General features: G+C 41.2%; 1 protein-coding gene across 1 annotated transcript in view; it reads right to left on the bottom strand.

Annotated features, from left to right (window-relative positions):
- Positions 1-14,762, bottom strand: part of SLC1A2 (solute carrier family 1 member 2) — a 95,629-nt gene that overhangs the window by 19,907 nt on the left and 60,960 nt on the right. Inside the window, exons 5-8 of the mRNA XM_086748132.1 lie at positions 10,327-10,495; positions 7,437-7,563; positions 4,387-4,620; positions 1,865-2,059 (exon numbers count right to left, since the gene is read on the bottom strand). Of these exons, the coding sequence (XP_086604258.1) occupies positions 1,865-2,059; positions 4,387-4,620; positions 7,437-7,563; positions 10,327-10,495 (725 nt within the window). The remainder of the gene's footprint in view (positions 1-1,864; positions 2,060-4,386; positions 4,621-7,436; positions 7,564-10,326; positions 10,496-14,762) is intronic.

Genomic DNA, 14,762 nt, shown 5'->3' with positions numbered 1-14,762 from the left:
GTACCCAACAAATTCGAAAGTGCTTCCAACACAGAAGTAGGGGAAAAAGGTCTTCGTGAGGGAAATCCTCAGCCATTAGCGACAGAACTAAGCTGTGAGGATGTTCACCTGATTGAGAGCTGGCAGATGGCTGGGTCTGACCCAGACAATCCGGGTTGCAGTGTGTTTGTCAGGTGTCTGGGTTAGAGTGCAACTTGGCCTGCTGAACACCCAGAGAGGTCCAGCGGGCATGCAGGGAGGATGCTCTGCTCTGCCGTCAGGTTCTGCACACAGTGCCAGCTCCCCAGGCGCTTTCAGTCTGAACTGGTAAGGGATTGCTTCCAAGCTCTCTGAGGAAATGGTCCTGCCAGCCTTCCCACAGCAGCGCTTACAGGGCTGGAGGGGAATGAAGCTACTAGCACTGTTCAGGTCTAAACAGGCTGACTTAGCTACCATTTCCAAGATCACCCTCTCCGAAAGAAGACAGGAAATCAGAGGATCTACATGACCAATATGAAGTAACTAGGGCTTGTCAAAAGGTAATTAAGTCTTTTTGTCTGGGTCATTTGAATATCTTCAGTATCATAAACTGGATTTGACAGACAAAACCTAATAACCCGTCATTCATTTGTATTGCCACCTCAAGAGATAGTTTCTGTCATTTTCTTGTAGCAAAAATGCTATGTACTGCATGAAGAGGAGAACCAATGGTTTTCTTACAGAAAGCCCAAAGTTGCCACCTGCTTACTAAATGTGAGTCACAAAGCTGGCCACGCTAGCCTTGAAATGGTGACATCAGGGCCCATTTCAACTTAATTTAATATGTGGCATCTCTGAAATGACTGTTTTAAGTCTTAGAGATAAATATGCATCACGCAGGTCTAGCACCTGCCTTCATTAGAAGAAGCCCTGAATCCTTTACAAACCTTGGCTTTACTATTTCAGGGGTTGGGGCAGGAGGTAAAGAAATGTAAAATGTGGAACTAGTATAGCTGGGCAAGAAACATGGAACATTGCAAGAGTTTCTTTAGTGTTAAAAGGGTTTAATAAAAGAAAGCTGGGTGGGTGAAAACTACAGGAAGAAGACAAACTTGGCAGCCTTCACTTGTGGTTTCCATTTTAACTATTCAAAATGTTAGGTCGGGTGTCTTCATCAATTTTTCCATTGTAAATTAACGTTAGCTGTGGCAGTCATAACTTTGCCATTATTTTCTATTAGTCACCCTACCTAATAGGTCTTAAAGCACCATTACAGTAAACAGTCTTCAATTACTCTTATTCATTTCTAATGGGTACTTTCCTTTGTCCTTCCAGATACTCAGCTTAGTCCTAGATATGACAATTTGTTATGAAAAGACTAGAGCCAATATTTGCTGGGTCAGAAATAAAAAGTCTGTGAATATCCAGACCACGCTGCAGGCAATCTCACCCTCAGGCTGGGTTATTCTCAGTCCATTTTGTTTGCTGTTCACCAAAGTCACAGAGAAAGTACAGGCAAACATAAATACATGGATACATTTTTTAGGTATACTTTTTTCTTCCAATGCATATAAACAATACAATCTAGAAAATTAATGCCCCATATATCACTTATAGCATCCCTCTATACTAAAAAAGCATTGCCTTGGACAGAGAATGCTGTATTTCACATTGTATTGTCAACTGCAATGCTGTGTAAAACACTACCAGCATGCACTAAGGCTGCAAATGATAGAAAACACGTCACCAGAGAACCAGGACCTATGTATATGACATTCCTTTGCATACCATTATTAGAAATCCATGGATTTCACAGTGAATCCCACAACTACTGAGAAGACATCCAACCCAAAGCTTCGCATTTTACAGTCTGTAGAAACAAAGCCTACAAATATTTTGAACTGACCTCACAGTAACTATCTGGCCTCCATCCAGCTCAATTCCATTCATCTGTGCTATGAAGATGGCAGCCACAGCTTCATAAAGGGCAGTTCCATCCATGTTAATAGTTGCTCCAACAGGAAGAACAAACCTTGTTACACGCTTATCAATGCCTAGATTTTCTTCAAGACACCGGAATGTGACAGGTAATGTTCCAGCACTGAAGGAGAGAAAGCAAAAAAAGTAGAGAAGACATAATTACAGTATGATATATACAGATAAGGGACCAAAGTCAGAAATTCTGCTATCATTGTTTACATTTTCTACTTCCACCTTCTGCTGTGATTCAAGCCTTTGTTAGCCAATTTTTAAATTAAGCTTGCTTGTAGCTGGAGATAGGATGGAGGCCAAGACATGAACATAACTTTAAGTAGAGATGAGAGCTTGAGAGAGTGTAGATTAGTTTTTCAGACTTATTTATGAATTATTTCTTTTATTTTGTTAAAAAAGACAAGTTCCAGATGTTTTCTGATGGTCAGAACTACGAGTGTAGGGAAAAATCCTAAATTTCTTTGACTGTGAATTTGCTCTGAATGGAGAAATCAGTGTTACATTAAGGAATGAAAAAGCCAGGCAAAAAGATACAACCCATGGAGTTCCCAAACTGGAAGACAGAAAAGTATATGAAACACAGCTGGAGGGCAGGAAAAGATGTGAAAGATGGCTGGAAGAGGGGAATAGCTCCTTGCACAGATCCACAGAGCTTTGGCTTTGTTGGAATAGCTCAGGCTATTATGTTAACTTGCTCAAAATAAAACACTTTCATAAAAAAATACTGCTGAAAACAGAACATACTATTTTTCCCTGTAGATGCAAATATCTTCCACTTCTTCCCTTCCCTAGCAGCTCTACCTGCCTCAGGCAAGAGACTTGCTGCAACAAGCATGAAACCCAACACAGGAACATGTTTTTGTTCCTTACTTTTCTGTGTTATCTCTGAGGTCATGGCCACCACTAAATGAAGTTGGTTGTTGCCTGAGAAGCTGTTCTGAAAAGGAAGCTGACTTGGGCAAATTCCTTTTAATTGGTGTTTCATACAGAAGCAGCTGGAGCACATCTGCTGTGGTTTATTCGCTTTTCTTCAGCTGAGTTGGCAGAATTTCTCAAAGGTCTTCACTATTGTGTCACACTAATTCTGGTGTTACTGCCCCTACACAAATACTGTTTTGCTCAGAGAAGAGAAGAGGACTAGACTCACCAAATTTTCCCAGATAAATACTCGTAGCATATTGTTGCTAATGCGTTGCAACTTCAGGGTCTTTCCAACTCATTCATTCATCCACTACCATAGAGATGCCATTGGCTACAAAAAATGTAATCTTTCCATTTTACAGGTAATTAAACCATGGAAAAGGGAGATTAAGGAATGATTGAGATATCTAACTATAAAAATGTAGCGTCATAATAAACGTCCTAGGTCAGCCTCGTGTGCTTGTTCCAGATAACCCGTCTCACATAGGATCTACGGAAAACTCAAACCTTTTTGGATTGGCAGATGCCTGAGTCACTTCCTAAATGACTCCTCTTGTCCCACATCATGGAAAGATGAGTTAGAACATATGAGCTTCTAGTTTCCCCCCACCTTGTGCTCAAATGACTGGACATTCTTCATCCACATAGGTGATTTTTTTTAACAGATGTTGATAAGCCTGACAGATGGTACCGATCATTTGTGTTCCAGCATCTTTACAAATATATTTGTAATTATGATTTATTTTACTATGTTTTTAATCAAAGGTAATAAAATGCTTAATATTCTGTGGGTTTAGCCAAATCAGAGAGAATTTATACTTTCTAAAAACAATGTAGTATATTCTCTCGTAAGTTACTCTAGCAGCTATGTTTATAGCAGACAGCAGAAAATATCTAGTGAGTCAGTAACCAGTAACTACTAGTCAGTTTTCAAGTCAGTTCCAGGATCACTTTGCCTCCTACAGCAAAGGTATTCCTGTATCTTATTAAAAGAAATCCAGGATAGAAAATATAGTTCTCTGACACATAGAAACTCAGTCAGGTAAGGTTCTTTTTCTTCAGAAATACAAGTTCCACCTTACCTTTACTGCTACAAATCACATCACCAGCACAAGGTGTGTACCAGCCATCGTTGCAATGAACCCCGGCGGGCTCAGCAGGCAGGGACTATGCAAATAGCTTTTCCCTTCAGTTCTGCCACCATGAGCAAGGACAGGTGGGCAGGCCATGGAGACAAGGTTTCTTTATGAGAAGAGCACAATATGTAGGTGTCTTCCATGGTTCCTCAGCCTGGCCAAAAAGGTTTCAACTCTCTGCACCTGGATGTACAACCTCTCTAAAAAATCCCCAAAGTGAGTGGTTATTTGTATTTATTTCAACATGTCTGGATTGAAAATAGTTTTTATTCAATGGCATAAAATGATTTTGCAGCGGAGGTCAGAACAACAGAAGTATTATCTCTACAGAGTAGCTAATCTGCTAAAAAAATAAAGCAAACTTATTTCTCAAGTGTACCTGGAAGCTGTGCCCAGTGCTGTGATCCATGCCTGGAAGATGCCAGCGAGGAATGAAAATGGGCTTTTCCTTGTTATCACAAAGTAGAGCAAAGGCAGGAAGATCCCTCCATGGATGACAAGACCCACAATCACAGTGACCATGTACATCCCAAGTTGTCTAGCAACTACTTCTAAGTCCTTGATTGCAATGATTTTTCCACAGATGAGGCAAGCAATGCCCAAAGGGGAATACCTGGAGAAAGAGAACAAGCATAGACAGAACTAGTCTTTGCAGCATAGTGATAAAAATTGTGCTCAACAGTATAGACTGGAGAAAGAGTAGGGACCTCTCAGGCTCAACACCAAGATGCAGATCAGGAAATTCAAGGAAATTCAATGTATAGCTTCCACCTATTTTTTAAAAATAATGGCCGTCTTCAGTGAATTCCCCATCTACTTCATTTTATTCCACGCCATCGAATGGAATATGCATTTCCTGAATAGTCTTTGATCTTGGAATAATATCATACAAGAATACTATAAAGTTACACAGGCTTGGATCGTTATGAAGAGTGGGGTAGTATTTGTTCTTAATACATAACTTTTATAACCCATTGCTTATCTGGTTTCAGGGAGTTGCATTATTTGCTTCAGTTAAACTATCTGTTGAAATGAATTGCTTTTATCTTGAAGGGTGCAAATGTTTCTATTATGTTCTTTCAATAATTTGGATAAATGCTTTTTAGTTTATGGATTCTTCATTAATTATGTGCTTTTCTTACTTAAGGCAGGTTTTTTGCCACCTGAGACACATGATTCCCCGCTGGCATAAATGGAACTTTTAAATAAGAATATAATGGTAGCACAGTTTGATAATTGAAAATTTTTGAATTAATGGATATTATTTTAAAAAATGTAATAATCAGTGAAAAATGCCTCGAAGTGCATGGATAGAAGACAACATTTACACCTGCACTGGTAAAGATTAGTATATTATATAATTTTAAGTGACATTCACTTTCTCTACCTGTTTTATAAAACTTAAGCTGGGAGAAAGTTATGTGTCTTACACGTGGAAAAACAGGAAACTAAATGTCTCTCTGAAAATAAATGGTAATGTATATTTTCAAAAGTAGTTACTGATTTGGATGCTTAATTAAAGACAATACAAAAGAAACTGGCTTTCAGAATAAAAGGGCTTCATGTTTTCTGTAAGAAACATCCCGTGGTCTCTCAAGCAAAGGGCCCAAAACCTGGACAGCCCGCAGTTACTTGAAATGCAAGGCCAGCTGTTACACCACATAAAAAGCCAGGTTTCAATGAACTTGACGAAGCGTATTTATTATAAAGAACTAGATGCTGTCAGAGCCAGATGTCTGATTTGTTTTATGTTTGTGTAGCAATGCCATGCTCCTGAGAATATGGAGTTGCCACGGGAGTTACAGCTCTGTGTGCAGAGAAATCATAAACCAAACAAAATGTAACAGAAGTGCATTTGTCTTTATAAACACACATAACAAACCTGCTTCTGGCCACAACAATTCTTAAAAATTCTAGACAGAGATGAGTAAGTTTAATTCCCAACATCAATCTCCCTTCTCACAAAAAGAGAAATAAAAAGCAATCAGTAAAAAATAAACATTTACAGTGAATTTCTTGAAACTTGAACGATTTCCTGCCATTGCAACACGGATTACTAGAGACAATTTATACTGTAGGCAAGGTATTATGTCTTGGGTATGCCAACTGGTGCTAGGTGAAGTAAGAGCAAATTCTAGCTCTCGGAGTGTTACGAGCGTATAGTCACTGTCTCTCTAGAGAGTTGCGAGTAGCAGGTCACAATAACTATTGAAAGCAGTAGAGCTTTGTGAATAAAAACAACTGTGTTTTTATGCAGCAAGATCATCTACAGAAAAGCAGAAGCATAACAGGAATGCAAAGTCATTGCGTCAAGTTCTCTCTTTTGTTCTACACATTTCCACATCGCTGTTGCTACCAGCATCACTCTTGTGTAACGGTCTTCCTTTGAAACACTGATGATGCTGAAGACTTGCACTTCAGGCACCCTGCTCCCTTTTCTACAAACTGTGTCCATCTAAAGCCTCAGAGAAAAGACATACTTATAATTCAGGAAATCACTTCCAGGGACACCAGGGCATCACAGGGAGTAGCGAGCCGTGATACGTGGCTCATTGGTGTTGTACTAGAGTGGCTATTTTTGCTCTTAAAGACCCAGGAGATATGAAACACAGTAGTACAATGCCAAATGTAGCAATGTGTTTTTATGTTCTGAAAAAAAGGGTTTTGTGTGATATGGTCACACTTGGCACGTATAAATAGCTCTGAGGAAAGCCTCAGAAGAAACATCTCAAAAAAAAAAAAAAAAAAGAGAATCCCCTTCCTGAAATGTAAACAAGGGCTCAGTTTTAATTGGGTGAAGTCACTCCCTTGAAGGCAAGCCAGGTCTCACTATTATGAATGTGTATACTTCAAAAGCAGGACGGATACGTTCCAGTGATCCCATTGTGGTGAGGTTGTAAGACACAGATTCTGCAAAAACTATGGGTGAAGGGACTACACAGCACTGAAAACCACTGGAATTTTATTTGGTGGTAAAGTATTTTTACTACAGAAGATAGTGAATAAAGTGTCTCCAGGCTTCTTTGTAATGATACCTCCTAGGTAATACCCTGGGATTATGCTACCCTCCCAGGAAGATTTGGATGCTCTTATGTTCTTGCTTGCTTAGGTGTCCTTCTATGTAACGAACTTCCATAATCAATGTAGTATTTGAAGGTCTTTGCTGGTACCTGCATGTCTTAGATTTCAGTAAACAAAGAACAGAATACCTTCAGAAATATTTCAAATTGGGTCCTAAATAATCCTCACCAAATAGAAATAATGCTGCTGTGGTTCTAACATACTTGTGAAGGCTTTAAAAAAAACGAACTATTTAATTACATTGTCTACTAACAAACTGTGGTCACTATGTGCTATATTAGGGTTTTATGAGGTTTTTTAAAATCTTTTTTTTTGTTGTTGTTCTAGAACTTAGAACTTCAAACTTACCACATGATCATAGTAACTAACTTCATTACAATCTCATTCAGGATGTTGAAGAAATCCACCATCATCTTGGCCTGTTCTCCCATTTTCCCCATAGCAATGCCAAAAGCAATAAAGAATCCTATCAAACCTATTGGGGAAAAAAATTGCAAGACAATAAAAGGCAAGTAAAACCACAGTTTTTAGCAAGTTGTTCATAGCCCCTGGCAAATGGGAGAGGCAATACAGTGCCATATCATGACTCTTCTTTGTTGCTAAGTCACTAGAGACGAAGAGTGTTTTTCTCAAGCTTTATAAAAGTCCCTTGAGAGATTCAACCTACAGACTAGTCAGTTCTGGAGTACAGGGAAAGGCAAAAGGAGCCCCAGAACATAACTTGTGCAGGCCAGGAGTATTCTAGTTAAATTAAGAAAGTGGGGGTGGGAGGAGAAGGTGGGTATTGCACTTTAAGCTAAACCACAGAACTCCAATTAAAGAGATTAATGTCACTGAAACAGCCTATCAGTGAATACATAATCATAGAATTCAATACAAGTAACATTTGGCTCCTAAATTTAAATGCTAAGGTGTGGTATATTGGACTAACAATGTGAAAAACCAACTGAGCGCATCTGTCATATTATTTTGGAGCCGTGTCTCCAAATGCTAACCTTTACCATCCAGCAATTTTCAGTGTCCAGAGTGGGATCATTAACTGATACTGATAGATGGTTTGAATCTTCAGCCACTCTTTGAGGCTAAATTCTCAGTCATGACATGAGTTCAGTATTTAACAAACGTGTGGAATTCAGCTGGGAAATTCCTAAGAAAAAACCCATCGGGAGACAAAACCATTCAAGAGAAGGGAATTTCAGCTACGAGTACTCTGGGAAAAGACAGGCTGTCCCATATCCTCACACTGGGTTTAGCAACCAGATTTTTTTCTTTTTTCTTTTCTTTTTTTTTTTTTTGTTTAATCCTATCTCCTGGATATAAAGTCATTCTTCAGCACCAAGCTATCTTTGTTGAGTCACCTGAATAGGGAAATGAAGTGTATGTTTGCGTGCTGCAGAGCATAGAGAAATGATGAAAAGCTTTTCAGTCAAAGACCAAGTAACTTCCTGGAATTCAGACTCTGCATCAGAAAATGTTAGTAAGTGGTTTTGTCCGTTAATTCCAAACGAGCTGCTACATTAGTCATAAGAGTCAAGTTGGTTCACATTTGCAGGAGTTTGCCTGGCTTGTACAGTTTATGCAAGCTGGATGGCAATTCCCCAATGTTTTCACTCCTTCATTCAAAACTAAACCACACCAAACCAAACCAAATAACTGCAACATTTGGGAGTCATTGGTCAAAATATTACAGCAAACTTCCCACTTAAACTGTGTATTTGCTTTCAGTAGAAATTGTATTCAGCCTTCTAGCTCTTTTCTTATCCATGACAGACCCTGCACAAAACAAGTCCAGTACTAAATGCAATGCATCTCTCACATTACAAATACAGCTTCATTTCAATGCATAAGCAGAGCTCCAGGAGAAAAAAAAAGCAAGTGAGGGTAACAGCATGAGCAATGAGCTGCTGCCTCACACAGGGTGCAAAATGCCAATTTGCAGCTTTGAAAGAAAGTGGCTCCTCTGCCCACAGATGCTGAATGGAAGGAGGAGCCGTGGAGGCAGGCAGAACACAGTGGCTCCTGATTCTTGCAGAGCAGGCTGCGTCACAGAGAAACAAATCATCTCTGCTCAGCTTACTGATGCTATCTCCCTTACAAGTAAGCAGAGCAGCCACTGCCAACCAACTCGCCAACACCTGGAAAGGCTCTGCAGGCACAGCAGCCACCATGTCAGCAGAAGCAGCTCATCAGCAGTAAGGGGCCGCTTGCCCTTGAAAAGTGATGGCCTAATGGTGAGGTAAAGCAGTGGTTTAGGTACTGCCACATACTGTCCCACTTTGAGGACAGCACCTATAAACACAGGTGTCAGCCTCAGCCCCATGGACATGCTGCCACAGAGCATGTGTATCTTCAAGTGTGAGTGTACCAATGAGGCTACAAATTGAGGGCTAATTTCTGACTGACTTCACTAACATCCAGAAAGTAAAAGGTGAAGGAGGAGCACTCTTCTCTGGGCTGACGAAACAGTGAGTCTAGGCACAGAGGAGAAAATAGAAGTGGTGTGGCGGGTGGCTGCTCTTCTTTCCCCCACGTCCCTGCCCCAGTCCAAACAAGTGCTTCAGGAAGAGGTGGGAGACAGGCAAAGCCTTTGTACCACTCCCCCTTGCTGGCTTGTCCAGACAAGATGGCACAATGGTAGTTGTTCATAATTTGCAGCTGGTAAAGGTCAGCAGCCAAGATGAAAGAAGGAGGGAGTTGTGACTCAGAGATGTGTCAAGCCTCTCTGGGATTTTTCTTGGGTGGTGCAGTTCACACCCCACCTCTCACTTCAGGCTCTGCCTCAAGCCAAATGCTAGTTCAGTGTGCCCAAGACACCTACTGGAAACCACTGAGCTCAAATTCATCAGGGGGTGGGTAAAGCACTGGCTCTTGAAGCTCTGCCCCACACTGTTTTGCCAATATGCATTAGTACTGGTCTAGGTAGGCTACTGCTAGGATGAAAGGATATTGTGTGCACCTCCTACATGCTTCCCCGCTGTACTCCAATTAATACCCGCAAAGCTACCAATCCAAAATAAGTCACTTGATTGCTTCTGTGATACAGTCATATTTCTAGTAAGAACATTAGATTTTCATCTCAGAGACCAATGGGCAGCCAGTGGGCGACAACATTTGATGATTATTTGGGGAGACTAAACTTGCACTGAAGAGCACATCAAACAACACTGGTTACCCAGTCACATCCAAAAGCTGTGTCATACATATGATGTACATATTTGACAGGCAAAAGTTTTCCTACCCAGGACATTCATGCCATCCTTAAATTCAAGTCCCTTCTTAATGACCAGCTGGGCTTCGGGTGGTGCTTCGCGCACTGTCTCATTCATCATAGCAAAAGCAGAGTCAGTGACATTAGGTGGTTCTTCAATGGGCGGTGGCACCAGCACCTTCTTGGTGACAGTTTGGATCTGAAGGCAATAAAAAGGGAGGATGAGAATGAAAACAGACTGAACGTACTACATATGGGAGATCAGGAAATAATAATAAAAAGAGTCTTCACTTGAAATTCCAGGGAACTATATTTTTTGAAGAATTAGACATGCATTCCACAACCTCTTACCCTCTCTTCCAAAAATAAGTTTGTTTTTCAATAATTCCAAGTGTCACAAAGTCCTGGGAGTCTTCCTCGTGACTCTAGTGAGAAAAGTATGGGAAATACTTGTTCCTTACCACTACAATGTAATATTTTACAGACAGTTAGCCCCTTTGTCCAGATGGTTCACAAATGGTGCTTCACAGATTGTATGTTACATGTTGATACCATTTCTTTAGCACCAAAAGGCAGGCACCTCTAAGATCAGTCACAGCAACAACTCTGCAGTAAGGCTTGTTATTTGGGATGGGCTGCCCAGCTAAAGTTATCATAGTTTGATGGTTAACTTGAACCAAAAACTCAGGACATTTCCAGCACTTCATTTGGTGATTGCAAGAATTCAAAATCTAATACACACAGTCTCCTGAGCTCTCTAATTAAAATATTGTGAGTGATAGATCACAGAAAAATTATAAAACCTGCCAGATACTTATTAAATGAAATCTGATCACCTCAAAAAAGAAAATAACAGCATCTGAATAGATCTGGACCCCTCCTGGCACATAAAACGCAGGGTCAAGGGAAAGCTGGGAAGGAATGGTAGGAGAAGGAATGGGCTTGAGTTTATGGCTAGGAAAAAAGGGAGGAGGAAGTGGAAAAAGAGAGATCTGTGACTTGCTGCTTTTAGAAGGGATGTTTTCCTCCCACTTCACACCTTGAGCCTTTCCTGCCTCTTCATGGCTCTGGGAAAGGCAAAATAGATAGGAAGCTATGAGCGGTTTGCCATGGTTTCCCAACAGCTCCCCACTTTCCTTGTTCCTAGAAACATATTTGAGTAAGGCACCAGAAACAGTGCATTAGCCTTTCAAAGAACATTTGCATCTCTTTCCAGTTGAGATGGACATTGTAGTACTGTGGATGACAATCCAGATTCGATCCATGGATTTTAAAACCATAAGGATTTAAACCATATGGTTTTAAAATACCTTACATTTCTCCTTTCAAAACCTGCTCTCTAAATCTAGAGAGAGGTGGATGTAGACAGGAAATCTACATAGCTTTGTACGAGAAACTCTTCAGTGGTCCTGAAACAACCAATGTTCCTGCACATTTACATTTTTTTCAGAGTCAAATTTTATCTGGAGGATGTTGTCAACATAATACTTTTTATGTGAGGTATCCAGGATATAAGAACAGAGCCACAAAAATTAAACTTAGACCATTACACACTCACAAATGTGTGACTTTACACACTCACAAATTCCATAAGCCACTTAAGTCAAAGGTCAGTTTTCATTATAAATGAAGAGTTTCTTATGAACCACACAAAAATTCAAGAGATACTGAAATCCCATGATGGTTCAGAGCTGAGTTTGCAAATTAACTGTCTCAAAATTGCAAGTGACTCCCTTCATTGCTTTCTGTCTGGTCACAAGGAAGGGTGTGTAAAACTCCCCCACCAACCACAGCTACACAGTACCATTGCTGTGCACCCTTCAAAATCATTCTTTGCAGAATTTCTGAAAAAAATTGCTTCCTCGTAAGGCAACCTGGAAGCACTGAATGCTCATGGAGAGAGTCTGTATAAATGTAGGAAGAGAAAACATACGCGGACACCATTAAAAGCAATTAATTTTCCTCCTAAATAAAGAGAGAGATAAGTAAAGCCTAACTTCTTACTGAGGAGTTAAGGGCTAATAGAAGGCACAAGTTCCATCTGGAAAGGAGTGTGACTGACTTTGCAAATGAAAGGCGGCTTTGTGGCAGAGGCTTTCACTGGTAATTAGTTCCAAATCTGATAAAATCGAACACTGGAAAGCCAAAAAGCTCAGTAGCTTTTTTGACTAAGTTTAAAAAACAATCAGTGGAATTGTGATCCATTACTAGTGAAGTGACCTGCACATTAATATTACACACACTGAAAAAGCAATATTAAGGTTACAAGAAAACTATCAATGGGTAGCTTAATTCTTCTTTCTGCTGCTTTTTGTCTCTTTGTTGAGATATTTGACCTCTTCCAACTGACCAGAAATTTAATTCTCCTCTCTTCCACAGTTCAAATGAGGAAAAGGAAATAAAAAACAGAAGCACTCTGCTCTCCCCTCACTCAATTTTGCAAAAATACATTTCATATTACGTGTGATGTTTAGCCACCCACAGTTTGACCACATGACTGACACTGCCATGATAATTTGGAAATATTGAGAATGTTCTCTCTTTAAACCCCCAAGGACTATGTGTCTTTATATGGAAGTCTATGGAGGAAGTGAAGCAATCCAAGCCCTTTTGGCAGCTTAGGTTGCCCTTCATTCTTCCACCTCCCATGGCCTCTTCTCCCTTCCCCCTCTTCTCTTTACTTTATTCTTTGGCCATAACCACAGCTCCAGCTATCATGCCATTTCACATAGAAACGCTTAAGAATAGGCTTGGCAACAAACCCTGTTCCACTAAAAAAAAAAAGTCTGCTTTATTGCCAAACAATTTAATTTTAGGAAAAAAGCTACTTACATACAAGAAATATGCTTAACCAGAAATTAGGAAGCATGCATTTTTCATTTATTTTACCCCTTGAAGTGAAACTGTTTTGATTAAGCATTGGTAAAAAGCTTTTAGACAAAATTATCTACCTTCAGAGCAAGCAACACATGGTTCAAGCATCCTTCTTTCCCAGCATGCGTGAAACTTGGTCTGATGGAGACATCTGTAGGTGGGTCAGCCACCTGGCTGTATTATCTGGATCCTAGTCCTGGATTCTAATATGCTAGTCTGGATTCTAATACAGCTACAGAAGTTATGAAAGGTTGTGTTTTGGGGTACATTTCCACTGTGAACCAGCTGGAATGAAGATCATCCACATATTACAAACAGGGCTTTGCAGAACCATCAGCTTTGTAACTAACAACTAAGATCAAATTCCACCTGGGTGCAAGATCCTATAATTCATCAGATGTTCAGTCCCAAGCTAGTATTCACAACTGTATATATTTGTCGTAGTTCAGCACTGATCGGGACCAGACTACACAGTCTCTCTTTCTCCCCAGCCTCCGAGAGAACAGGGGAAGATAATACAAGAAAAATGGCTCGAGGTTTGAGGTAAGGACAGGGAGAAAATCCATAAAGTTACAGTTATGGACAAAACAGATTCAACTTGGGGAAAACTATTCATTTATTTCTAAAATTAGCAGGAGAATGAGACAGGGAACAAGATAACCTCCCCCCCATCCCTCCCTCTTCCCGGGCTTAACATTATCTCTACTACCTCCCCTCCCGAGCAGCACAGGGGGGAAGAGAGAATGGGGGTCGCGGTCAGTTCATCACGCGTTGTTTCACGCCACTGCTTCCTCCTCGGGGGAAGAACTCCTCACATTCCTCCCCTGCTCCATCGTGGTGTCCCACCCATACACGACAGTCCTTCATGAAACTGCTCCGGCGTGGGTCATCTCTTCCACGGGGTGCAGTCCCTCCAGAACAGCTGCCCCAGCGGGCCCTCCATGGGCCACAGCCTCCTTCAGGCATCCACCTGCCTCGGCATGGGGTCCTCCATGGGCTGCAGGTGGATCTCTGCTCCTCCGTGGACCTCCATGGGCTGCAGGGGGACAACCTGCTCCACCATGGTCATCACCACAGGCTGCAGGGAAATCTTGGCCAGAAGCCGCATTACTCCTCCCCCTCCTTCTCCACTGACCTTGGCATCTGCAGCTGTTTCTCTCACAAGAAAAATTCTTCACAACAGGCTGGCAGACGCCTCTCAGGATCTCTTCACATCTCATTCACATCTCATCTCCTCTCCACTTCCTGCAGCCGGGCTGGGCCAAGTTGGGCCCAGTTGGCTGCCTGGCAAGAGGCCAGAGGGTGAGGCCTACAAGGCCCGTGCCTCCCCCTCTCTGCCCCCACTCAGCTTCTTCACATCTTCTCTGCTTTTTTTTCTGTTTTCCCCTTCTTAAATACGTTATCGCAGAGGCGTTATCATGGAACATTCTGCTACCAATTGGCTCAGCCTTGGCCAGCAGCGGGTCCGCCCTAGGCCCAGCCAAGTCCTCTGAACAAAGGGGAGCGACTTCTAGCAGCTTCCCACAGAAGTTACCACTTTAGCCCCCCACCACTAAACAAAACCAGAAAAAGTGAGGAAAAAATTAAGTTTA

This window comes from Chlamydotis macqueenii, chromosome 5, assembly GCF_036417535.1.
Source record: "Chlamydotis macqueenii isolate bChlMac1 chromosome 5, bChlMac1.mat, whole genome shotgun sequence".
NCBI lineage: Eukaryota > Metazoa > Chordata > Aves > Otidiformes > Otididae > Chlamydotis > Chlamydotis macqueenii.
The sequence above is the reverse complement of the archived record's forward strand: the minus strand, read 5'-3'. Positions and strand labels throughout refer to the sequence as shown.